The sequence below is a fragment of the Ambystoma mexicanum genome, chromosome 5q (genome assembly GCF_040938575.1).
Source record: "Ambystoma mexicanum isolate Mex_15411 chromosome 5q, UKY_AmexF1_1, whole genome shotgun sequence".
NCBI classification, from domain to species: Eukaryota; Metazoa; Chordata; class Amphibia; order Caudata; family Ambystomatidae; genus Ambystoma; species Ambystoma mexicanum.
In genome coordinates this window covers 1,321,734,803-1,321,762,024 of record NC_090933.1, presented here as the reverse complement: position 1 = coordinate 1,321,762,024, position 27,222 = coordinate 1,321,734,803, and the positions used below count along the sequence as shown (strand labels likewise).

At 47.1% G+C, this 27,222-nt stretch overlaps 1 protein-coding gene across 1 annotated transcript in view; it reads left to right on the top strand.

Annotated features, from left to right (window-relative positions):
• LOC138498404 (zinc finger protein 268-like) overlaps nucleotides 1-26,927 on the top strand; it is a 148,452-nt gene extending 121,525 nt beyond the window's left edge. The window contains exon 3 of the mRNA XM_069622171.1: nucleotides 24,383-26,927. Within this exon, the coding sequence (XP_069478272.1) occupies nucleotides 24,383-25,488 (1,106 nt within the window). The 3' untranslated portion in view covers nucleotides 25,489-26,927. The remainder of the gene's footprint in view (nucleotides 1-24,382) is intronic.
• Nucleotides 26,928-27,222: the final 295 nt, after the last annotated feature.

The window sequence follows — 27,222 nt, the reverse complement described above, 5'->3', positions numbered from 1 at the left end:
TTAAATATGAAATATTTCTTTTAGGGGAATCATTTGCTGTAGGCGAGTGACTGGAGACTATTCACTCCTCTTTTGGTCAGAAAGTGATCATCTTTTTTGCTCGTTCTTCATAAGCTTCCAGTTAATCCTGTCTTTGGTATGTGATGGAGGGTGCATTACTGGGCGGGGAGAGTGGACAGGCAGCTCCTCTTTGGATGTTTCCATTATATGGTGTTATATGATGTCTTGTGTTTGTAGTATTTAATAACATAATATCTTCCATTTCTAGATCTAAACACATTATTGTGTCATCCTACTCTGCAAAGCGTAAGAAGCACAGGCGCCAAAAGGTAAATAACTGCTGTAGTTTGTTTCTCTACACAGGTTGTTCTATGCTTCTGAGATAACCTGTCTCCCACCCTGCGTTCCTGGACCCTTCATGTCTCCTTCTCTCCTGTCTTGTCTCCATTCCTCCTTCCTGCCTCTTCCTGGAAGTGGCGTCCAGATCCAGGTTTAGGGTCCAGATCTGTGGCCCAGTGGACTAGTGCATTCTCTAGAAGGATTCATGAGTGTGACCTCATAGTCACTGGTTTGAATCCCTGCAGGTCCACCCAGCACTACATCCACACAAGATTAACTGAATGAGTACCACTAAGTTGTGTAACATTGTTAGGTGTTACGACCCCTTATTGGCTAGAGTCCCATGTGCTTTCCTGATGATGACCCACTTTGAAGCACTCTCCCACACGTTGTCCTGGGGGGGAAGCTCCAAGATGTGGCTCCATCAACTGGGCATTAGTCTTTATCAAGTCCTCACGGTTCACACCCTGAAGATACTGTTGCTAATGGCAGCATGATTCAGTCATAACACGTAAGGAGCTCTGCATGACGTGCTATGTGAGGGATCTAAAATCCTGATTTTTGCCCCATCCTGGCAGGAGAGGTGCGGGATTGACCATATCCATTAATGCCTCAATCACTGATGTGACCAAGCCGAACGGCCAGTGGAGACTCTGTGCTGACCTGAGGGAGCTGAATAAACGGATCGACATGTCCCGATGGCCTCTCCCGTACATTGACCAGGGGCTGGCCCAGATCCAGGGGTCAAAGCTATACACTGCCATTGACCTAACCAATGGGTACTGGGCCGTGCCTGTCAGTAGGGAGGACCAATACAAGCTGGCCTTTACATTCGGAGGCAGCAGTACCAGTGGACTTGGACTCCCTTCGGATACATCAACTCCGGCAACAAATTCAACATCTTCCTACATAAGGCCATGCCTGACTTGGGTGAAAGGGGTAGCCTGGCCTATGTGGATGATGTCCTGATAAAAAGCCCAACGAAGGAGGAACATATAGCGGAAATCTGTTATGTTCTGACCCAGTTGAGGGTTGCAGGAGCAAAACAAAATGTCCTTCCAAAAGGCAGTGATGCAGAGCCTGTGTCAACTTCTTGGGGAATGAGATAACTCTTGAGGGTCTCTGTCCCCAGGAAAAGAAAGTGGAAGCACTCCTAAAACTGAAAGACCCCACAACTTTGCGCGAGCTAAGAAGCCACCTTGGACTGACTAATTACAGTAGGAAGTTCATTGAGGATTACGCAGAAGTCACAAGACCCCTGATCCACCTGTTGAGGGGGGTCAAGTGGGATTGGGGTCCAGAACAAGCCGAGGTAGTAAAGCAACTCAAAAGAAGCCTCTCACAAACGCCTTTTCTAGCTTACCCTGTCAAAAACAAGGAGTTCTTCTTGGAGACACGGTCCTTGAATACATGCTTGACAGCAGTATTGTATCAGAAGCTTGACAAGGTCAATAAAGTAATCTCCTATGCAAGTAAGACTTTATCCTCTGGGAAGGAACCATTCAACGATTGTGAGGAGGCACTCCTGGCAACCGTGTGGGCATTGAAGAATTACCGCCCGTTCCTCCAGGGGGAACACATCATAGTGGAGACTCCACACCACCCTCTGCAATATCTTCAAAGTGACAGAATCTGGGCCGGAAATGCGAGTAATTCCTGAATTACTTCCTGGATTCTGTCAATGCAAGGCTTTCCTGTGGAGGTCAGATATGGCCAAAACAAGAAGAGTCCCCTCGCGCAAGGTCTGGCTGACTTGCATGATTGTGCCAGAGAAAACTGTCTTGAGGACTAAAGTCTTAAAACCCAGGACAACATGGAGGCCAGTTGGTTCAATTTGATTAAAAACCGAATGAAATAAGGCTCAAAAAGAACATCCTGAAGACCTCTACCCAAATAGGGCAGTGGGTGGGGATATTCTGCCAAACCTGGGAGCAGGGAGGAGTCAGAATACTACTCTCCTGGGCACCACAGGAGTGGAGAAACTAGGCCCCACCATTGTGCGAGCCCCTCTGAAGCTCACAGAATAAGGGACTGCCTAGATAATCAGGAGGGGACCTCAAGTAGCAACGCCTCTGAGTCTGAGGGCGAGTGGAATTGGGTGACTAAGCCAAAGAAGGCAAATAAACTCAAGAGAGTGATGAGAAAAGACCCCATTAGGCAGATTAAGGCCATTAGGAGTTTCATAATCCCATACTAAAAAAACGCAACATATTCTGTTTGGGAACACTTGGAACTCTATGAGCAGATGATGGATGCTTTTCACCTCAAAGATAACCAGAACTGCATAGAGTATGTTAAATGGACCTTCTCTCCTGAGTACTCCAGCTTCTTTGCTGCACTGGACGATCAGAACCAGTCAAGATGGTCCACCTACAGGGTGGCCATTTTGAAACACTTTTCCCCCCACAGAAGACCCCAAGAGGCTCGCAAAGTGGCCTACAATCTGGAGTGCGGGGAAGATAAAGCCCCAAGAGAATTTGTGCATGAGCTAAAACGCGCCTTTGCACAAACCACAAGGGGGGTGCGCACGAATAGCAGGGAGTTTATAACTGCCTTCTTTCATGCACTCCCAAAGTATATTATGACCCAGCTGGTGAAGGACTTCCACGATAAAAGATCTCTAGACTGGGTCATAGAGCAGGCGACCCACATTTATGAAGTCCAAAACCTGCTGAAAATACAAATGTGGCCAAAAACCCCGAACCAGCCAACACCCCGGCTGCTGCTAAGGTGGCGGAGGTGAAGGTTGCCCCATTCTAGACCTAGAGATGGGGGAGCCTAAAAATGTACCTACACAATCAGCAAAATCAGAGACCCAGAAGGCCTTCAGGCCAATCACAAACAGGTGGCAGTCAGGGAGGTAATCCCACCAATGGGAACCCTAACTCCCCTGATTATATAAGTCCCATGTACAAGGGCAATCGACCAATCTTGGGGTATGTATGGACTCCCCCAGCTCAAGGGGGGGGATCCAATCAGGTAAGTACTGCCCCGGGAAACTGCCCTCCTAACTTCCCCCAGGAGGGCAGTAATCCCCCAAATGCTGGGTTAAGTTTCTTCCCACAGTACTCGCAAAACCCCAACCTGCAGCACAACCCTCCTTTCGTTACCCGCTTTCAGGAAACCAGACAACCCAATCCGGGAGAGGGGAGGCCAAGGGTGGAGGGTTACCAAAATTCGCAATATCCAGGGTACTACGGCAGTAGGGATAGTTACCCTTCCCGTGATCCACCTAGATTTGTGATCAGAGATCCCCGTATTAGCCGGAACGGGTGTCCCAACTGAAGCGCCAGGTCCAGAACCTTATGAAGCAAAAGTCAGTACTGAGAAGCTTGTAATGAAAGGATGCTTGACTGTGTAGCTATTGTTCCTATTTAGGACAAGAGTGACCAGGGCAATTCCAGATTAAGCAGAGAAAAAACAAATGCACTATGTAGAGGCAATTTCAAAGCTTGTAGAGAGGCAATCGGTTGACAAACTACACACGTACTGACTATGGGCCTCATCACGAGTCTGGCAGTAACCCTTAAATGCAGCGGTAGCGCTATTACTGCCGCACTTAAGGGTCTGCCAGATCATGGCCTTGGCAGATTTCCCCCCAGATCTGAGCTGGGGGGAAATCGGCAGCAAATTTGCCGATTTTCGGCGCTATTACCGCTGGCGGGAAATCCACTGGCGGGAATAGCGCGTATTTTGCCCATTGGGCCCAATGGGGAATGAGGAATTCCTGAATGGGCCCAATGGGGAATGGAAACTAACCGTTCCGTCAAACCCATGATCCGGCGCTTATAGCGCCGGAGGGTTTGGCGGTAGGGCTAATAGCACCGGCGGTAATAGCTCCGGCGTTATCGGCCAACTCGTGATGAAGCCCTATAAGGTGTTGTGTGAGTAAGCCACAGGTTAAATGTTACCAGACTTAAATGACACACCGTTTACTAGTATAAATGCATACATGAGTTTCATTAGAAGCTTCACAGACCTAATAGGTCCACTAAAAAAAAGTTCACTATGTAGCGGTAATTTCGGAGCCTGTAGTGAGGCAATCGGTTGACAAACTGCACACGTATTGCCTGTAAGGTGTTACGTGAGTAAGCCACAGGTTGAATATTGCCAGTCTTAAATGACACACCATTCACAGGCATAGATGCATACATGAGTTTCATTGGAAGCACCAAAACCTAATGGGTTTAACACAGCAAATCCCTCTGCAACATATGTGCTGAGTGGAGAATGGTGAAGAGTGATGCACATTCAGTAAAGAGCAGGAAGGAAAAACCAATGCCGTACGCCCCCAAGCGCAGGCAGCAGTGTGAATTGCACTGAAAAGAAGTTGTACAGATTATGCATAAGCAATGCACATTTCCCACTCAAAAACAGAGAAAAACAAATGTGCAGCACGTTCAAACAAATACAGGAAGCGCAGGATTTCATGTAGAAGTGTTAGAACTAGGCTTGGCTGCAAGTAGTGCTTTGAATTTCACAGCCACTGAACAGCGTGACTAATAGAGAGAAAAATAAACTTGACCTTTCCATTTTCAGTAGGAACCTCACAACAAAAGGGCTGAGTTTAAGTCCTCGAGCGTGATTGCCCAGACGAACTAGCACTCAAAAATTTAAAAGCTACAGTGTTTATCAGGGCACGGACAAAAAAGAAAATTATCACAAAGCCTCAGCACCTCGCACACCCAAACAGTACAACAGCACACTTAGGTACACTGTGGCTGTGCGCGCATGGGTGCGCGTGCACAGAGTTGAAGTAGGATTTCTGTGAGTGGGTGGGCAGAGCAGCAGGCAGCACTAAAATTAAAGAAGCAGTGGAGTTAGGGGTTGACGAAACAACAAAGTTCACGTAAGAGTGAACAAAGTAAGAGCAAAGACTCACTTCAGAGCAACAAAGTCCATATGCTGCTGTTTATAGTCCATGTTTCGGCAGCCTGGGAGTCTTCCTCTTAGGCATGCAGCATGGAGCCAGTTCCAAAGCAGGCAAGAGAGAGCTAATCCAGCAGCGTGTCCAGCACAACAGCGCACAAGCATTTAACAATGGGTGAACATGCCCAGGCTTTGTCTAGCAGAAAAGTCAACAATAGAATAGAGAGCCACATGTTGGAAACCATTTAGTGTGCAGAACATTCCTACACGGATCTGAAATATGTTGGTGCAGCAGAACTATGTTTTGTGGTCTGTGGAAATGTTTGTATGTTTGTAGTCTTGGAAAAGTGGTGGGTGAGTTGAATTGGTGATTGTGGGAGAGTGGAGTTGTGTGTTTAAGGGTAAAAGAAGATAAGTGAGGTGTGGGTGTTGAAGGGACATCAGAGCTCTGGAGGTATGCATTGGTACGTTGAGCCCCGGGCTGCAAGAGGGTGAGTGTGTGTGATGGATGAGCATGTGGTTGAAGGATGAGCTGGTCATTAGCACGCGTGCACTGCAATGTGAAGATATCATAAGGAGAACAGGCTCTGGGAATAACTAGCAAGAGGCTCTGGGATTGACTAGCGAGAGGCTCTGGGATTGACTAGCGAGAGGCTCTGGGATTGACTAGCGAGAGGCTCTGGCATTGACTAGCGAGAGGCTCTGGGATTAACTAGCAAGAGGCTCTGGCATTAACTAGTGAGAGGCTTTGGGATTAACTAGCATGGGGCTCTGGGATTAACTAGCGAGAGGCTCTGGCATTAACTAGCAAGAGGCTCTGGCATTAACTAGTGAGAGGCTCTGGGATTAACTAGCAAGAGGCTCTGGCATTAACTAGTGAGAGGCTTTGGGATTAACTAGCATGAGGCTCTGGGATTAACTAGCAAGTAAAGGCAGCAGAGCAGTAAGGAGCTGGAGGCTGTAACATGTCCTGAGAGGCCCAGCAGGGGCAACACAGGATGCACAGTAGCAATAGTGCATGATGCATGCACTCACTGCAATATGAAGGAACTGGCTGAATAGCTGACACATGACTACCTTGTAATGTTGGTGCAATTGCAGGTTTCTCGCCCTTGTTATCCTTTTTGCTGCACATGCACTAGTGAATAGTGTCTCAGCGCTCTGCATGTTTAACACCTCTGCGCAGGACGCAGATCACGGAACACGTTCGGAAATGTCCGCATGCGCGTCTCATTGTCCTTTTGCTGCGCATACTTAGGTGATTCTCTCTCAGAGCGTGTTATTGCTGTCTCAGCGCTCGACATGTTTACACCCCCGCATAAGACTCCGATTCTTGAGCATGCGCAGTTTGTTCTATGATGTACGCATGCCCGGCGCATCACGCGATTACTGCACATGCTCTGTGAAGCTGTCTCTCAGCACTGCGCATGCTCTGAGGATCAGTTTGTCAGCACTGCGCATGTCTGTTCTTCGGGTTTGCGGCTCGGCTTTGCTGATGCAGATCTTTAGTGCGAGGTCCCGAGCGGTGGATGGGGTCCAGTTCGTTTTCCTGGGACCACAAATACTACGTTTTCAAATGTGAAATAATTACAGTGGTCAAACCGGGCAGGAAGTAAACAGTACGATGTTCCCTTACTTTTCGGGGTAACCCGTCATCCTTCCCTTACGTTAGTGGATAGTTCCCATCCGTGAAACGGACCATAGCAACGGCCCGCCCACTATTCTCCACGTGACTTCCTACGGTCGTGTGACTCGTGTCTGGTTCCCATTAGAGAAAGGGACCTTTGCAATGGCTTTCCTGCTCTTCTTCACGTGAACTCCACGTCATCATTGTGCTTTTCCAGGACCAATGCATGAAGCGCTTCCGGGGCAGAGGGTGGATCCGGCTAGGGGCATGGTGCCGAGTTCATGTTGCCGGCAGCAGGGGTGGAGTGCGCGTTTGCACGTCATCATACAGGAGCAGGGAGAGTTGCCGTCCGGAGCAGGCAGCGGATGCTGAGATTGATGCATTGCGGGGGCTGAACTAGCTACTAAGACTCTCAGCACCGAGAGCGGCTCCTGCAGCGGTACAGATCTGGAGGAAGTAGTTAGGGGCTCAGGTGCGACGCGTTGGGGGGCCGATAAGAGTGAGCAGGGAAATACTCTGGAGAAGGCGGCTGCGGAGTGGGGGTGCAAGATGGCCTAAGGCCTGCGCATGGGAGGGTGATGCATTGGGAGGCAAGGGTACCCTGGGGTCTGCAGGGGCTGCTGCACCTGGGAGATGTGATGCATTGGGTAGTAAGGGTACCCTGGGGTCTGCAGGGGTTGCTGCACCTGGGAGGGTGATGCATTGGTAGGCAAGGATACCCTGGGCTCTGCAGGGGTTGTTGCGCCTGGGAGGCGTGATGCATTGGGAGGCAAGGGTACCCTGGGGTCTGCAGGGGTTGCTGCGCCTGGGAGGTGTAAAGCATTGGGAGACCAGGGTACCCTGGGCTCTGCAGGGGTTGCTGCTCCTGGGAGGGTGATGCATTGGGAGGCAAGGGTACCCTGGGTTTGGCAGGGGTTGCTGCTCCTGGGAGGGTGATGCATTGGGAGGCAAGGGTACCCTGGGGTCTGCAGGGGCTGCTGCACCTGGGAGATGTGATGCATTGGGTAGTAAGGGTACCCTGGGGTCTGCAGGGGTTGCTGCACCTGGGAGGGTGACGCATTGGTACGCAAGGATACCCTGGGCTCTGCAGGGGTTGTTGCGCCTGGGAGGCGTGATGCATTGGGAGGCAAGGGTACCCTGAGGTCTGCAGGGGTTGCTGCGCCTGGGAGGTGTAAAGCATTGGGAGACCAGGGTACCCTGGGCTCTGCAGGGGTTGCTGCTCCTGGGAGGGTGATGCATTGGGAGGCAAGGATACCCTGGGCTCTGCAGGGGTTGTTGCGCCTGGGAGGCGTGATGCATTGGGAGGCAAGGGTACCCTGGGGTCTGCAGGGGTTGCTGCGCCTGGGAGGTGTAATGCATTGGGAGACCAGGGTACCCTGGGCTCTGCAGGGGTTGCTGCTCCTGGGAGGGTGATGCATTGGGAGGCAAGGGTACCCTGGGTTCGGCAGGGGTTGCTGCTCCTGGGAGGGTGATGCATTGGGAGGCAAGGGTAACCCGGGGTCTGCAGGGTTGGTGGTGGTGTATCTGACAAGGTGTCTCTTAGGACTGGAGGGGGGAGCCAAGTGGGAAGAAAAGTGGCAAGGGTGATGGTGGGAAAGGGAAATTGGCTGTGGGTGGTGGTTGGTAGTCTCTAGCGGAGGGTTTGGTGGGAGCCGGTGTTGATGGTGGTAGGAGAAAGTGGGGGTCGCATGAGGATGTCAGGGGGAGCTGCTTTGTAGTAGACCCCCCCCCCCCCCATCCTCTGTGGATTGGAGGGCAGTGGGGGTTCTGGTGATGGACAGCAGTGTGTGGGTGGGTGTGAGGCTGTGGTTGAATCCATGGATGCAGAGTTGGGGTGGCAGGTGGTCATAAAGTCGGCGAAGCCCGATGAGGATCTCAATGGAGTTGGCCCTTTTGTGGTGTCAGAGTGGGTCTGGAAGGGGATTGGTGCTGTGCAGTCTGTCCAGGTAATCTGTGGGAGGCGTTTGTTGGTTAAGGGTGTCGGTACCAGGAACAAGGCATTGGATTTGGGAAATTTTGGGACACATCCTGTTTCTGTGTTGGAACAGGGTGGTGCAGTGTGTAAGGGAGTGATTTATGGTGTACCTCCTTTGTGTGCATGGCAGGGACATTGAGTTTGTTGCAGGAGTTGGTGGGGGGGGAGGTTGGAGGTGTGAGGGTTGGGTAGGAAAGATCCTGATGGGGGTATCATTTCTATGACTGTGGCTATTCGGTTTAGGGGGAGTGAGGTGCCGGAACATGTGTTTTTGGGGTTTCGGATGAATCCTTATATCCCAGCCCCCCTTAGGTGCTATAAGTGTCAGGAGTATGGTCACGTGGTGCGATCTTGTAGGACGGAGAGAAGGTGTGGTAAGTGTGGTGGTCCCCATGATATTAAGGATTGTGTCTCTGTATGTACACCAAATCGTTGTAATTGTGGTAGGGATCACGTTACTTATTTTAGGGGGTGTGTTGCACAGGTGGAGGCCTGTAAGGTTGTGAGCACTAAGGTGAGTGATAACATCAGCTGCAGCAGTTCAGGAGGTGCGGGCGGAGCAGGTGGTTGTGGTGGGTAGTCCTGCTGCAGTGGTGAAGCAAGTGGAGGTGGGGGAGGTCCAGTCTTTGGCGGTTGAGAGGGTGATTGGAGGGGGTGTCACTATCAGAATGGCGGATTTGTTGTGTTTTATTATCGTAACTGTTAATATGATGGCCGAGTGTCAGTCGATCGGACAGGTTACAAGCAGTGGTGAAGGCAGCGAAGATGTATTTAAGGAAGTACATAGGATGATGAGTGGTGGTGTTTTTGTGCTCCCATGTCCCCCTCCCTTGTCGCGCTCTGAAACACTTGTGTACGAGTGCGATACTAATAAAATATCAATATTAAAGTGGACCATAGTTGCAAAATACAATTAATTCCTTTCGCGGCAGGCCTTTTGAATAGTACCCAATTGGGGGGATGGGGAGGGTGGGAGTTTGTTGATCAAATGTAATGCAAATTGTGTACAATTTAAAGGATATTTATTCAACAACAATGTTAAAAACTACTAGTTGCACGGTGAAGCAACTCATCAAAGTGGCGCACTTGGACTGAAAAAACTCCCACACTAGCATTTAGTGTTTTTGCAAAGTTGTTGACTCGCAATGTAATAAAACCTGTTTCATTTCAATAGCAGTGATTTATTGATATTGGGTAGGAGTTACTTAACTGTGGGGTGTAGTTTGGGAGTGGCGCGCATGCCGAGCGCAGGGGGCGCATGGTAGTGTTTTGCTCTGGGCACCAACTGGACAAGTAACTGTCCTGGGTGGATGGGCTCCTTTTAATCTCCCTGGGACCTCAAATGCTACGTTTTTAAATGTGAGTAATGTCTTAAAGAATCATAGGGGAATCATTTGCTGTGGGTGAGAGACCAGCGACTATTCACTCCTCTTTTAGTGAGAAAGTGATCATCTGTTTTGGCCAAGTGTTATTTACGTTGTCTCTGCTTGTTCTTCATAAACCTCCAGTTAATCCTGTCTTCTGTGTATGTGATGGACAGTGCATTCCTGGGTGAGGAGAGAACGGAAGCTCCTCTTTGGATGTTTCTATTATATATCGTTATAGGATGTCTTGCGTAGTATTTAATAACGTAATAATGTCTTCCATTTGTAGATCTAAACACAATATTGCATCATCCTACTCTGCAAAACGTAAGAAGCACAGGCACCAAAAGGTAAATAACGGCTGTAGTTTTTGTCTGCACATGTTGTCCTATGCTTCTGAGATATCTGGTCTCCCACCCTGCATTCCTGTACCCTTCATGTCTCCTTCGCTCCTGTCTTGTCTCCATTCCTGCCTCTTCCTAAAACTGGTGTCCAGATCCAGGTTTAGCATCCAGGTCTGGGGCTCAGTGAACTAGTGCATTCTCTGGTAGGATCCTTGGTTGTGTGATCTCATAATCACTAGTTTGAATCCTGCAGGTCCATCCAGCCCTTCATCCATCCAAGATGGACAGAATGAGCCACTGAGTTTTGTAACAATGAAAATCTGATTTTCAAGGAGGAAATGGCCTAGCCATCAATGCCGCAAACACTAGGAGCATGGTCTTTAGTGTTGGGGGGGAAAAGAAGAAACCGAAACCCCTAAGGTTAGAGGGTTGCATAGATTGCGTCGACCACTATGATTATCTAGGCTTGAAGGTGGCGTTGTCCTGCTGTTGGGATCTGCACATGGCCACGGCAAGGGTCTCATTGGCTAAATACAGTTGGGCCCTCTAGAGGTTTTCGTGCAACTTTGGCAATGTTGCTATCCTACAAATCCCAATCAAGGCAGGCACGATCTACGGAGCGGAGCAGTGGGGGGGTTTCAAACTGCTCACTACTAACCACAATTGAAAATAAATATCTCACAAACATGCTGGGTTTCCATTTGGCTACCCCGAATATACCGGTTTGGTTGGAAACGGGGATCCAAAGTCCACATTCCGACAGCGGCCAATTTATTACTGAGTTTGCTTGTGGTCAAATGAACTTTTAGTTAAGTATAGGGAGGCCGTGAAAGATGTGTTGACACAGGCTGGGGTTGCGGCTCTGCCGGGGTCCGTACATATTAAGGTAGAAATGAGAGTACCGGGCTTGAGTGAGCTTTGGTGCAGTCCCTCAGCTATGACTGGTGCAGCCCAGAGAGGTGAAATCAGCGATGGGGAGGAATTCAGGGATTTCTAACTTTGTTGCTAAAGCCGAAGGTTCAACTGCCTCGCTGCGCTACTGTAATATGGAGCAGAATATGGGTTATGCGGGCCTTGCTGCGCTACTGTAATATGAAGCCGAATATGGGCTATGCAGGCCTTGCTGCGCTACTGTAATATGAAGCAGAATATGGGCTATGCAGGCCTTGCTGCGCTACTGTAATATGAAGCAGAATATGGGTTATGCAGGCCTTGCTGCGCTACTGTAATATGAAGCAGAATATGGGTTATGAGGGCCTTGCTGCGCTACTGTAATATGAAGCAGAATATGGGTTATGCGGGCCTTGCTGCGCTACTGTAATATGAAGCAGAATATGGGTTATGAAGTGTATCTGGGTTTTGTAAACACCAACTATGAAAGATCATTGTATGCAAAATTTCTAATAGGGCCTCAACCAATCACTAGCCTCTAATAAGTGGGACCATTTTGTTTTTTCGACTTGCCCCCCTGTGTGTTTGCATTTGCGATTTCTGCTCCAATTCTAGCCACATGCCAGTAGTTTTCTCAACATGTTAATATCTTATGTGGGCATTGAGACTGAGAAGGAAAAGACCATGTTGATTATATCTGGGGACAATTTACTGTACTAATGATCACCATTGCCAGAGGTGTTTTCCTCTGTGTGTTGTTTTTGATCTGCACTATTGGAGGTTCCATGCCTTGGTATGAGTGGGTATGCATACATCTAAAGAGTACTTCTTGAATTTTTGACATGATTCACTAAATGTTATAGTCACTATATGTCAGCCATCAAACACTCCACTGACATCTGCCTCCTTCTTGAAGACATTGACCTCGACATTCTCGCACTTACCGAAACATGGTTCAATGCCAGCTTAGTCACTGCTTTTGACTCTCTTCTCCCTGATGGCTACGAGATCCTTTCCAAGCCATGACGTACCTGTGCTGGCAGTGGGGTTGCCCCTTATCCCTGAGTGGGTTCCTTCCTCCCTCCTACCCACTCAGCTCTACTCTCCCTTTGAGAGCTTGGTTTGCAAGTTGGTCATCTCTTCCTCCTCCTCTCTGACCATTGCCATGGTCTACGGGCCCCCTGGTGCTACCACCCTGTCCCTCTCTAAATGGGCTGATTTCTGCTCCTCTCTCCTCTGAACCTCCTTTAAACTCCATTCTTGGGCGACTTCAACATCCCCTTGTACTCTGCTGTCACAGTATCCACTCTCTTCCTTGACCTCTTCACCTCGCTCTCCCTCTTTATTTTCCCTTCTGGTCCAAACCACACAGCAGGACACTCTTGACACCCTCATCCACTCTGATCTTTCCTTCTCTCCCGTGCCACTGATCACACCTCTTTCCTTGTCAGACCACTCTCTCCTCCCTTCTTACCTGAGTCCCCTCGGCCCTTTAACCGCACCTCCTCCAGCCCTGCCAATATCATTCACAAACATCTGTCCGATGAAACAAGTGTCAGGTGCTCTCTTCACATCCAACTTCATCCCCCTCTGCCCCCACCCAGACTCCACCTCTGACTCTGCTCTCAGCATCCTCCATCTGGCCATTACTAACACTCTGGACATTCTTGCCCCAGTCATGAGGATCCGCTTGAAACCTGCGTCCCAAGCGCAATACCTGGTATGACTCCGAACTTGCAGCCGTGAAACTCAAGTGCAGAGCTGCGGAACTGAAGTGGCAAACCTCGGGTTCACCCTCTGACAAACGGTCCTGCCGCCTGCTCCAAAAGGGCCCACATCCAGGCATGGGTATCTGGTGCATCCAACAACGCAGCTGAACTCTTTAAAATCTGCAGGGAACTAGCCAAGCCTTCTGCAGTCTCCTCCTTCTCTCTTTCATCCTAAGGCCCTCTGCAATGCACTGGTCACACACTTCACCACTAAAACTCTGGACATCCTGAGCACCCTTGCTACCCTCTCCTCCAGCCTCTCTCACTCTCTCACTCTTGCTACTGGTAATTTCCCCTCCTCCCTTAAGCACTCCCTTGTGCACCCCCTCCTGAAAAAAAAACTTCAGCAGATCCCTACCTGTCCAGCCAACTACCACCCATTTCTGTCACCCCTTCCTTGGGAAACTCCTGGAGAAGCTGGACTTCTCCTAATTTACCTCACTTATTCAACCTGTTGGCGGTCTCCACAACCATCAATCTGGATTCCGAGCAACCAGAGGCACGTAAACTGCTCTTCTTAAGACCTGTGAAGAGCTGCTCCCATCTCTGGACACTCTCTCCTCTGCCTTTGACACAGTCAACCACTCCATCCTCATAAAACTGCTCCATGAAACCCTTCATATCTTGGAGCAGGCACTGGACTAGCTAACCTCCTTCCTAACTGATTGTTCGTCCAAGTTAATCTGGGCACCTTCTCTTCACCTATCATTCTCCACCTGTGCTGTCCCCCAGGGCTCCAATCTATCCCCCTGGCTTTTTAACATTTAACTTTCTCAGCTGGCACTCCTCATTTCCTCCTTCTCCCCCAGATTCCAGTATTACACAGATGAGACACAATTCTTTTTCCAGCTTCCTGCTGACCCTCTTGCAGACTGCCTAGCTGCCACCCAGTCCTGGTGCACTTCCATCAATCTCTGCCTCAACGACAGCAAGACTGGCCATCCTTTGTGGGCTCTCCCCCTTCTTCATCTGAAGCCGCAAACCTTGGAGTTATCTTTAACTCCTCTTTCCTTCCTCCCGCACATTCAGGACATTGCCAAGAAGTTCAACTTTCAACTCTTCCTTCTCAAAGGAATTCTCCCATTTCTCACTTTCCCACAAAAGCTTACTGTTACCAAAGCTCTGGTTCTCTCTAGGCTACAATACTGCAACAGCCTTCTCTTGAATCTACCCTCATCCTCTCTATGACCCCTGCAGCTAATCCGGAATAGGGCAGCAAGATGTATCCTTGGCCTCAAGCCCAGGGACCGCATCTCTCCTTCCCTAAAAACTCTTCACTGGCTATGAGTTGCTGCAAAGATCAAGTCCAAATCCCTTTGTATCATCCAATACAGATGTCTGGGGCCACGGTATCTGCATCTTGCTCTTACTAAATACTCACCCTCTAGACCTCTACATTCCTCTGGTACAAACTATCTGCGTGTCAATCGTTTCTCTAAACAGAGGGCTGGAGGCAGATCTCTTTCCTCAGTTGGCTCCCTCTTATTTAATAGCCTCCCCCTTCTTCTTGAGCCGGATCTCCTCAAATTCCGGAAGCTCCTCAAGACTTTCCTTTTCACCTCCTCTGTCCCTTCTTCCCTCCTCTGCTAATCTCAGTCGCTGTGATTGGTGTTCGGGGCCCTGGCCTTCCACACCCAATCGCCTCTGCCACTGCCTGCACGCTGCACTTGCCTTGACACTTACTGGCCTTTGCCACTGCAGACCTGCACTTTTACACCTGCTGCTCACTCACAAGCACTTCAGCACTTACCCCCCCGCCCCCACCCCACTCTACCCCTCTCCTCTCTGCACTTGCATGCTCTGAATGCTCACAAGGCCTAGTAGGTTTGTCTTTATCCTCCAGTGTATTGTTTTCTATCCCATGTTCCCTCCCTGTTGCCCTGTGGGCGGTTAGAAACACAATGTACTTGTTGTACAAGCGCCTAACAAATGCACAATAAATAAAAAAAATAAACCAATGCTGTGGAATAGGGTGTAATATTCATGAATGTTGAGATGCATTGTATTTTTATTATATTCTTTTTATAATTTGTATTGTATGTGGAGCCGTTCCCTGTTAAGTTACGTAGACCCAGTGGCCTTTAATTTGAAGAATATGTTTTGTAGTGAGTCAAGAGTCTTTAAAGCCAACAGATGAGTATATTGTTCGAGTGAAGTGTGGGAGATTAGGAGTCCTTTCCCGATCTGATCACACTAGTACAGTGGTCTCCAAAGGTTTTCATACTTACCCCCCCCCTCCCTCACCCCCAGTTTGAGTAAACCTATTGTTTCTGGCCCCCCCCACCTACAAGTTGGTTCCCCCCGTCCCCTTTGGTGGGGCCTAAAGGATGTCCAGGGGGCCCATGCTCTTTACATTGTAAGCAGATGTTCTACTGCTTATATTTTCCATTAAAAGCAGTCACCTTAATCCTTTAAAAAAAAGCATCTGGGGCCTTGGCTAGAACTACACCAATCATGATTGGGCAAGGAAGAAGTAGGGTGACTACCTTCCACCCCTTAATCTCTGTTATGGGTGTGTGCGCGGTATAATTACTATGCAAGCTTGTCCCCCTTATTCCAATTAAGCTAAGAACCACCACTAGGGTTCCTAAATTCACTGGGATCCCTTAATTCGGTTGCAGAGGGTCCAGGTGTCGTGGATGCAGTGGTCACTTTCAGTCCCTGGATTGGGTCCCGCTAAGTGGCGGTTCCTAGGACCGATTAACAAGATTCACCCACGAATGGGAGTGGATTGTCAGACAAGTGGATGTTACACTTCCGCTTTCTCTCTACCTCACCTTTGCTGATGTCCCCGACTGCTGGGCATACTGGCTACCTGGCCACCCACTGATATTACGGGTTCAGGCTCCTGCATGATCAGTGGCTCCTGCATGATCAGTGGCTCCTGCATGATCAGTTGCCCGTGCACTGCCTCCAGGCTACCCAGCCACTTAAGGGACTGTATCTGCAACCCTACAGTCTCTTGACCATCTGCACATAAGAGCCACTTCCTGGCAGCATTTACTAGTTACTTGCGCTCCCTCCCCCCCCACCCCTTGGCACTTGTCCCGCACCCTTCCCCCTGCACTTGCACATTCTGAATGACACTAGGCCTAGTAAGATTGTTTTGTCCTCCCTTCCTTGGCTTTTCGTGCCTAGAAACACTTGTGTACAGGTGCGTTATAAATGACTTATCATATTAGAAAAGCCTGCTCTGCTAATCAATTATGTAAAACTAATTTATACTTTGCGGTTAGGAAAGAGGGTTATTATCAGATGAGAATCCTGTCCCAGTCCTGAGGACAAAATAGTAAAAAGAAGCCAGTTGACAAGAGAAGTGAAAATAATATATAAAAGGGCATCACCCAAACCAGATGGGGGAACACACAGAGAGTGGAAACGAGTCCCCCCTAGGAGGTAGGGAAAACACCATATGAACAGGATAAAAGAGGAGTGAGTTTTAGACTGTCAATTCATAACTAGGAAAGCTGATAAGGGGTCAAGATACCCCAACTCGCGAAAGCCTGAAATTAGAGACTGGGAAGTGTCTACAAGGGACGACAAGAATGTGAGGAACCACTGCCAGAGAAAACATTCTAAATATAGGACGACAGAAAGCACAAAAACTAAGAACTGATCTCTGAGACGATTCAAGGAGACTATGTAGAGAAATATCTGTACCACAGAGAAAAGGTATAAATAAAGAGACTATCTGAAGAGAAGACCAGTCAAATATAAGAAACTCTCCTGGCCTATTTAAATTCATTGGATATAGTGGTAGGGGCAGATAGTTAGTTTGGAAGGAGGGCACGTTTACATTGGACTTCCAAACAACTGACTAGCACATTCCTTTAGATGGGTAGAGTGTTCCCTCTAGCAATAGGGAAAGATGAGCCTTTTATTTACAATTTCATTAAAGATATTGAATAATGTCCTCAGTGTTTCCGGCTCCTTCTTCCGACCCACCACACAACTCGGTAGTTATGGTTATGCTGGGTACCATATTTCACTATGTAGTGCCAAGTAACCTTAAGTATAGCGCTAGCAACTCTGTAACATAACCGGTGTATTTATAAAGCTCACGTTCACCCCCGTAGGGGCATCTTGGCGCTAATAGCAGTTGTTTGTTACCCAACTTAATGGTACTCCTATCGACCTCGGAAGGAAGAAGGGCTGAGTGAACCTGCAGGGATTTGAACCTGTGACCATGAGGTCAAACAAAGGCCCCTGTAGTGGATGCATTAGTCCACTGAGCCACAGACCCGGCTGTTCTGGTGACGTCGGGAACCATATTTCCCTATGTAGTTTCATGTAACTGTAAGTATAGCGGTAGCAAATCGGTAGTTCTCGATATGGTTTATTTGTAATGCGCCTATACACAAGTGTTTTGAGGTGCAATAAGGCTGGGGCGTGGGGTGGAAACAGGGGAGACGAAAAGTGGTCTTACTAGGCCATGTGACATTGACATCATGCAAGTGCAGTAACCAGGAGTGCAGGAGGAAGGGCGAAGTGCTGGAACGGCAGTTGGGCCCGTGACGAGGACAGGGCCGGGGAAGAGAAGGGAAACAAAGCTAAGTGCAATGGAGAGGGAAGGAATGGCCATCCAGTCATGTGCAGGCGGTGGGGGCAGGGAGGGTCAGTGGAGAACACGGGCATGGGTGGACTGGACAAGGGGGCTGCTGCCCTGTAAGACTCTGAAGGAACCATGCCAGGGCAGAGGGGTAAAATTGGCAGGGGAGAGGGAAGGAAATGAGAAAAGGGAAGGTCTTGAGTCACTGTGGCAGGGGAGTAGGAGAGGGAGAGAAGAAGAAAAGGAGGATCTTGAGAAGCTTCCGGAACTTAAGGCGATCCGGCTCACGAGGCCATTCCAGCGTAAGCCACCTGTGGAGGAGAGCTCTTTCCCCTTACTCTCTGCTTGGAGAAACATCTGATCTGCGGAGAGTTGGAGCTCAGTGACCAAAGGGCTCTAGCAGGTAGGTATTTCGGGAGAGAGAGTTGGATGTAGTGGGGTCAAAGGCCCCAGAAAGCCTTGTGGAACATCCAAAGGGTCTTGAATTTAATCCTTTCAGCAACTGGGAGCCAGTGGAAGTGCTTAGGTTCGCGCGAGAAAAAATGGCTTATTCCTGACCCCTCAAGGCCATCCCTTTTCTCGCATCGTCCCCCGCCTCTCAGCAATGGCGACCATGACTAGTTAATGTTGAGAGGCGTCCAAACGTGGGAAGGAGTGTTAAGGCTTCAGCAAGGAAAACTCGTGCCATATTGTGCAAGTACCTTGCACATAATAGCAATACCTGATAATGATTTGAGTGCCTTCCATTTGAATTGACCGCCTGTTGTCTTTAACTTTCCATTTGATACCAATACCTGTAAAAAGAATTGTACTACCCAAAAGCAGTTGGCTTTTCTGTACTTCTCCCTATGTGGTTGGAATACCAAGAATGTCACCCTGCCCTCCATCGCGTCTCGTGCAACGAATCATCTTTGACTATTAAATAGTTGCACAACTGAACCAAACCTTAAAGGTTTAGCACCTCATTAGCAAACTATGGATACCACTTTAATTATTGACTAGCTCTCTCCTCTAAGAAAAATAATTTCTCTTTCTTTACCTAAATTGAACAATCATTTTGGGAAAACCGGCCATCTTATTTCCCTTTAATCACTAAAGGAGGGTGACAAGATGATTGCATGTTATCTGTACACCCCTTCTTAGTTTTGGGTATTAGCTGGTGCTAGAAGGCAAATGTTTTGCCTTAGAATATTGATAAGCGGGAGATCAGATAGGAGTGAAGGACACACAGCTTGTCTGTGTTTGGCATTTTACTGACTCAATTGACTGCCTATTGCCAGGCCAATCTCTATGACCATTCCCACTCACTACCTACCCTTTCCACCCAAAACACATCCTTCTGAAACCTATTTGAATTATCTCTGTCTAGCAGCAACATCAAACATTATGCTGTGTTTATAGGGCCTGCCAGTGTTATTTTTATCTTAGAACGGCTCAATTGCAGCTGTAAAGGAACCTTTGGTGTAATAAAGATACCATCACTTAGTGTGCCTTCAGCTGCTCAATTTAGAAGCAATACGTCTCCTCACATCTGTTCCTTGCATTGAAGTTTTGTTAGAAAAAGCACTGGCAAAGCCAACACTTTTGGCTTGTGTATAGGATAGGCATTTGGCACACACTGACATCATATGGCCAGGTACTCGCACCATTTTCTAGATGTTATCATTTTATTGCCAAGTACTAGGGCCTGGTAAATCCTGAGCCCTTGTCCATACAAAAGCCAAAACGAATGGTTTTGCCAATGCTTGTTTTTGTCCTGATGAAGGTCCCCTACTAGCCATAAGTCACTAAGCTCGAAGTGGATGGAAACACAGCGTGTCGTCAGACAACCGATTAGATATAAATATCACATTAAATATAACAATCTCATTAGTGTCTTCAAATTGTGTCCATTGATTTGCAGTGAAGTCTATTTGTATTTATAAGGGTATATAGCGCTTTAATCCAAAGCGCTTTACATTATTACAACAGGATTACAAAAAAGAATGAAATAGAAGCATATTTACAAACGTGAAACAAACCAAGGAAACAATATGTAGAGCAATTTACCTGGGTAGTAGAAAGGTGAAGGGAGGGGTGAGGAGTAAGGGAAGAGAAGAGGGAGTCAACATGGGGAATATAGATGAAGTTTGAAGGGGGATAGGAGGAGACATAAGAGGGAAAGGAGAGGGTGGGAAAGGTGGGTAGGAGGGAGAATAGGGATCCAAGAGAGAAGTGAAGGAGGTCAGGGCGGGGGATGGAGAAGAGATTTCAGGGAGGCGCGGATTTAATCGTGCCAAGAGATTGCCAACTGTGTATGCTAAACAGTTGGCACGATGATGCACACATGGGTTCCTGTGGTATTTGAATGATATGAATTGTTGAGATTTTGTTTACATCATTTTGTTGTAAAATAAAATATGTAATTTTGTAATGGAGGTTTGCTGACATATTAGGCATTGTTTGATTAGCCTTAAGTTTGTGTGTTTTTGAGAAAGTTAGGGTTGATCCAGCTCATCCTACAATGATGGATTAAAGGAGGCTTTCGGGCCCTCTCTGTTAAAGAAAGATCATTGAATCATTCAGGATAAATGCAGGTGTCTTGACTTTGTGTTTTACAAGTGGTTGGTGGACCTGTGGCGTCGAGGTACTTCGATCTTAGTTCTGAGTTTACCTTTTTTAGTGCGTATCAATTAAAATTGATGATTTTAACAAAACACTGAGGTAATGTGGGTTTTTAGCTTATAGGAAATATGTGTATTAATTATCTTGCGTACTAACGTAAACACACAACGATAATAGATTGTAAGTAATAACCAAACAATTTGGGCTTAGCTAACAATTAGCCAACTGAAAAAGATTTGCTTATAACAAATTTATGGAGTCCATTTGCATAGAATACGTTCATTTGAGACCAACATTAATGTGATTTGCTTCACAGATGTCACCCCAGTTTGGTTTTTAGTTTCTCAAGTAACGTTGGTGCTCGCCACTTATTGTATACTATGATAGCTTTGCATATACACGGTCTTAGACTATATGCTTGCCAAAATGGCATCTCATGTGAGCCTACACAGACTCCCAAACCTTCCCACACTACCCGGCAGGGGAATGTCAGAAAGGCAAGTGGACATGGATCATCTGGTCTGGAGAGGAGTGTGCCTTGTTCCTTGTGCATACCCAATGCAGAGGACAAGGGCTGTGGAAGGCAACAACACAATGCAACACCTGTGAGGCCAGGGAGAGAACGAATGAGCAATCCATATCCAGGCTTTCCAGAGATCTCCCACCAACCCGTTGCTGAGGCTTCCTGCAGGATTGCCCCTACCCTGGTGGGATGCTCCATTGGGCAGACGTCCTGGGAAAAGGAAGCATTGACAGTAATAGCCAGGCACTGGAGTACAGAGAGATGGGCATGGCTGAAGGCAGCAGCAAGGTGCGGTTTAATAGACCAAGCACTGGCAGGCAAATTATTCGCAGTATTACGGCAGGCTGGTGCGATATTAATGATGCAGGGAGAGAGAGTGCCTGGGCCAGGCACAGCCTTTACTCCTGCTAGAATTACATTGCCAACTTGTGGTAGTGTTCAGCTGTAGGTTCCTGACAGCCCAGCTGAGAGCAGTTCACCAACTTGTGAAACAATGCAAGGATCTGGGAAAACCTGTGCATTACATTTGTGGTAGAGGAAGATGATAAAGATATGTCTCATGAATGAATCAATGGTCTTTGCTATGTCGGGAGGGGACTGGGTCAAGGGCAGGAATCTGGCTCATTCTGCTTCTTAGTAAAGAACCTCCGTGATGGAGTTTTTAATTAGTTTTCACTAAGCGAGTTCAGAAGCATGCATGTAGAGGCTAGGATTGGGGGTGTTGAGGTACAGCAGGGCATTTTACTTTTTATTGCAATCGCTTATTATAGTATGTTCTGGCCAGATAAATGGATCACATTCGGAGACCGCGGAAATTGGATTCAAGGGGGACTCAAGATTGATATGCGCCACACAAGGATATGGTTAGGCCAAGATTGTTAAATATTGTGGGCTTTGACAGCCTAAAAATGGTGTTGCTTCTGGAGGGTGGTTAAGCTCACACAGCCTAAGGTGGTGGCTACACAGATGATGCATCTGACAACAGATGAGGGGGAGCTTGTCTTCTAAGGATTATCCACTCCGAGCATAGAGCACTCCCAAAAAATGACTTCATCGTGTCACCTCAAACTGGTGTTTGTCCCCCATTCTGGAAAGCTCAAAGGTTCACACATATACTGTTGTGATGGCTACCTACACCAGGCACACAATACCTACACCAGGCACACAATACCTACACCAGGCACACAATACCTACACCAGGCACACAATACCTACACCAGACACACAATACCTACACCAGACACACAATACCTACACTAGACCCACAATAAATGTAGGTCTGGCAGAGAAACAGGTGGACAGTTGGGGTGACTATGCATACTATTAACACACACATACATCTTATTCCTGGGTTGCTGCCACATGGGTTGCAAGAGATGCAGGCTTTAGAATTCTCGTCCCTTTCAGGTCATGGATCTGTGGGATTATGTTGAGCAGATTCCCCTGGAGTAGGTCGAGTATAATTTCCACAGTAGATCAACAGGAATAATGTGTGGAATCACTAAATGGTGGCATCAATTTGTGGATAATGGCAGTGATGGGGCAACATCCCCATTGATTACCAGGAATGTGATGAAAGCAGTTTTTGGTCACAGCACAGAGGGTACAGGGGCATGCTGAGATTGAACCTAAGGTGCAAGGATCAGAATCCACAAAAAAGGGTCTGGGTCAGGTTAGGGGAGCCTGGTAAGTAACGGACCCAATAACACCCACTCCTTAACAGTAAAACAGAGTGTGTACCACCTCCTGAAAACGACACTGTGGTATTTCGAACAGGGAAATGGAAGTGGGATCCCTCTGGCCAATTAAATTTAGTACTTGGCAAGGGGGCATTTATATAAAAATTAGGTAGGCAAATGGGGTGATATTGTGGAGTTCAGTCTTTCATACACTTTCTATTCTTTTGGTCTCTGACACAAACTCCAAATCCATCCCTCATCTCCCGTTTATCTAGGTTTAAAGTCAATGGGCCTCATTACGATTCCGGCGGTAACCGCGGCGGTAAAACCGCCTGTTACCGCCAGACTTGTATTACCATTCCGCCTCCGTGATTCCCAGAATTACCGTGGTATTACAACCCCAGTTTGCCGGGAATCACAGAGGCGTAATGGTGTTAATCCCCATTCCCATTGAGTCCTATGGGAATGGGGATTATGGGACTCAATGGGAATGGGGATCATGGAAACACCGGCAGGATCTTGTAATGCTGCCGGTGTTTCCTCGTCCGCCTGCAGGCGGGTGGTGTTAAACCCGCCAGGTCAGACCTGGCGGGAACATCACCTCCCGCCTGCAGGAGTTGTGATCGCCCGGCATGGAAACAACGGTGGCGGCGGGTTTACTGCAACCGCTGTTTCCATACCGGGCGATTTGTAATGAGGCCCAATGTTTTGAATGTAGTGGCAGCGTGGCCTGTGCCATTCTTAATATGGAAAGAGATTGGCGCTTTCCTTTTTTAAATCACAATTCTGTCCTTGTATCCTCAATAGTGCTGTTTGTTGGGTTATATTATTCATGTTTGGGCCAATACACAAGTCATCAGTGATTACATAATGGACTGGTGAAGCAGATGTCCAATTGGTGGCAAACGTCTGCTTTTTATCATTTGTGTATGGAAATTGGGAGATTCCATGTGCTAATTTTGTCTTTTCCGAATAAATATATAAAATATGCATTTAAAATGTTTGTTCACCAAGCCTGTGTTTTTCCCTAGTGTTTTGGATGCAAAACATTTATAAATAAAAATGAATCGTATTATTCCTGCTGCATGTTACCTCTGTTCCACTAAATGTTCCCATTGGAGCACCACTTCCCTGCCCCCTAATAGGGTGCCTTTCCCCAATAGATGGCACTTCAAAGTGAAATAAGTTAGTACGTGAGGAGTTAACATCACTAGTACTGAGTAGAGTCTTGTTAAATATGCTGCCTGTGATTGTGAACGTATTGAAACTAATAGTGTGCTTCTCCTTTTATGTTAATAGGTGACTGCCCCAGAAATGCAAAAACAGTGATTGTTCGATTCTCTGGGCTATCGCGGTGAAAAGCCTCATTGTTGGAATATGCAATTTCCAAGCATCTTAGAAGTGCGCAGATTTGGGGTCCAGTTGCCTTTTCAGAGTATTTAGGAACTGAGCTGTGAAGCCTGTTGATACATGATGGCTTCCATCCATGCAACCACTTTGTGGTAACATCCGTGACTAAGCGTGTTCATTCTGTAAATCCTGGGGGAGAGGAATATCTAGCATGAAAATGACAATGACAGTGTGTTATGTGCAGTAAGGAAAGCGTTTTTCATTTGAGCTCTGAATTTGGAAAAGGTTAATTGAAAAGGCTCCTCTTAAGAGAAGGGACCTGCCAAAATAAACTGGCAAGACACTTTGCATATGCACAAAATGTGGGAACAATTGCCATCTCAAGAACATACTTATTGCCCACATGAGGACATAGGTGAAAATCCTTATCAGTGCACTAAATTTGATAATGACGTCCATTTGCATGATACAGTTATCAGCCACCAGCAAATGAATAAAGGTGAGAAACCTTATGAGTGCATTGAATGTGGGAAAGGGTTTGTTCAGAAGGGAGCTCTTAGTAGCCACCATAGAACACATACAGGAGAGAAGCCTTATGGGTGCACTGAATGTGGGAAAGGGTTTTCTACAAAAGGAGTGCTTACTATCCACCATAGAACACATACAGGTGAGAAGCCTTATGAGTGCATTGAATGTGGGAAAAGGTTTGCTACAAAGGAAGTGCTTACTATCCACCAGAGAACACATACAGGTGAGAAGCCTTATGAGTGCATTGAATGTGGAAAAGGGTTTGCTCAGAAAGGACAACTTATTAGGCACCAGAGAACACATACCGGTGAGAAGCCTTATGAGTGCATTGAATGTGGAAAAGGGTTTGCTTGGAAAGAACATCTCATTAATCACCAGAGAACACATACAGGTGCGAACCCTTATGAGTGCATTGAATGTGGGAAAGGGTTTGCTACAAAGCAAGAGCTTACTATCCACCAGAGAAAGCATACAGGTGAGAAGCCTTATGAGTGCATTGAATGTGGAAAAGGGTTTGCTCAGAAAGGACAACTTATTAGGCACCAGATAACACATACAGGTGAGAAACCTTATGAATGCACTGAATGTGGGAAAGGGTTTGCTACAAACAGAGACCTTACTATCCACCAGAGAACACATACAGGTGAGAAACCTTATGAGTGCATTGAATGTGGAAAACGGTTTACTCAGAAAGGAGCCCTTATTCGGCACCAGAGAACGCATACAGGTGGGAAGCCTTATGAGTGCATTGAATGTGGAAAACGCTTTACTCAGAAAGGAGCCCTTATTCGGCACCAGAGAACGCATACAGGTGGGAAGCCTTATGAGTGCATTGAATGTGGAAAAGGGTTTGCTACAAACAGACATCTTACTATCCACCGGAGAACACATACAGGTGAGAAACCTTGTAAGTGCACTGAATGTGGGAAAGGGTTTGCTACAAAGCCAGAGCTTACTATCCACCAGAGCATGCATACAGGTGAGAATCCTTATGAGTGCACTGAATGTGGACATGGGTTTGCTCGGAAAGAACATCTTATTAATCACCAGATAACACATACAGGTGAGAAACCTTAAGAATGCATTGAATGTGGGAAAGGTTTTGCTACAAACAGAGACCTTACTATCCACCAGAGAACACATACAGGTGAGAATCCTTATGAGTGCACTGAATGTGGACATGGGTTTGCTCGGAAAGAACATCTTATTAATCACCAGATAACACATACCGGTGAGAACCCTTAAGAATGCATTGAATGTGGGAAAGGGTTTGCTTGGAAGGGACGTCTTATTAGCCACCAGAGAACACATGCAGGTAAAGAAAATGCATACATGTGTTGAGTGTGGGAACTGCTTTAGTCATGAGGTGCGTCTTATTTACCAGCACTGAATCAAAAATTGTCAAATTTGTATACTCCCTTTTTGCAGTGTTTCTTAATAGCCCCTCTTCAACTTTTCTCTTTCATGCAAATGCTTGGTAACTCTGCTGTGTAGTAGAATAGGGCCTCATTACGAGGTTGGCGGTAGCCGTCCCTGTATGGCATGCATGGCTACCGCCACCCGTGAATGGGCAATTACGGCCCATTACGAGTTGAATGGGCCGGTAATTGCCCATTCGCGGGTGGCGGTGTTACCGCCCTCCCCATCCCCATTCTGCCCATAGGCAGAATAGGGCAGAATGGAGATGGGGAGCATGGATGCACCGTTCACACCGTACCGCCAAAGTTATAATGAGGCCCATAGTCTTGATTCTAAAATAAATAAATGGGTGTGTTTATACATGTGCAAAGACTGTTTTGCAAAGGGAAAACATGGATAATGGCATCCATAAAACTGGACTCTCCAATGTTACTCTAGAGGCCTGTTTCCAAGAAATGCATGCCTCACCAGGAGTGCCAAATGCATGCCTCACCAGGAGTGCCATCCTCACTGAATGCTGCAGTGTTTCCACTTTTTGTAACATGTTCTGCAGTTTTCTTTTCTCCTCAGGATCCCCTCTAGTGTGTTACACTATTGCCTATCTCTGTTGGAGCATTTAGGATTAGTAGATGGTTCCCTAGCTTGGGATCGACATGTGGGGGTGTGAGGGTGCATGCCCACTACTAAAGCACTAACTTAAAAGAAATTGGTTTGATGAGCAGGGCACAGAGAAGATGTCAAATTATGTGGACATGTATTTTAGAAAAGTGTCATTTTGTGAATACAGTAGAAAGGGCAAATGTAATAGAAATATGCACTGTGTTGTGAGACAATAAAAGTCATGCAAATATGGAAATGAAATGGTGCCTTTCTGTCTGAAATGAGCATTTTGGGTTTAATGATATCACAGCTGCTCTCTAAATTCCATGAAGAAATAGTGTTTATAAAATAAAGCTGGTCTTGGATAAACTGACATGTCTAATGTAAATGTCTCCCACCAGGATTCATACACTGAGTGAAATGCTGATGAAATGAATATTGAGCTTCAGCCAATATGTCACTGTGTTAACATTGAAAATAAATTGTTAGGAACTCCATTTGTGTTTAATCTTTTTCCCTAACTTTTTTGTGTAAACTGCCTCCTGAAATGTAGGCAATTCATTTGTTTTAATTAGTGGGACCACCACTATTCCAGATTGATGCTGGAATGTGTTCTTTATTTTTGGATTTGTAGAGCGTGCTACAGCCCACAGGCATTGAGGCGCTATAAGGACTTGTAAGAGAGCTTGCTTGAGGATTACAGGAGTGCGGCCCATGGAGAAATGCTTAATACAATTTGCTTGGTTACAGGCTAATAAGTTACTTTACAGAACAAACAGTAAATGAGGGACA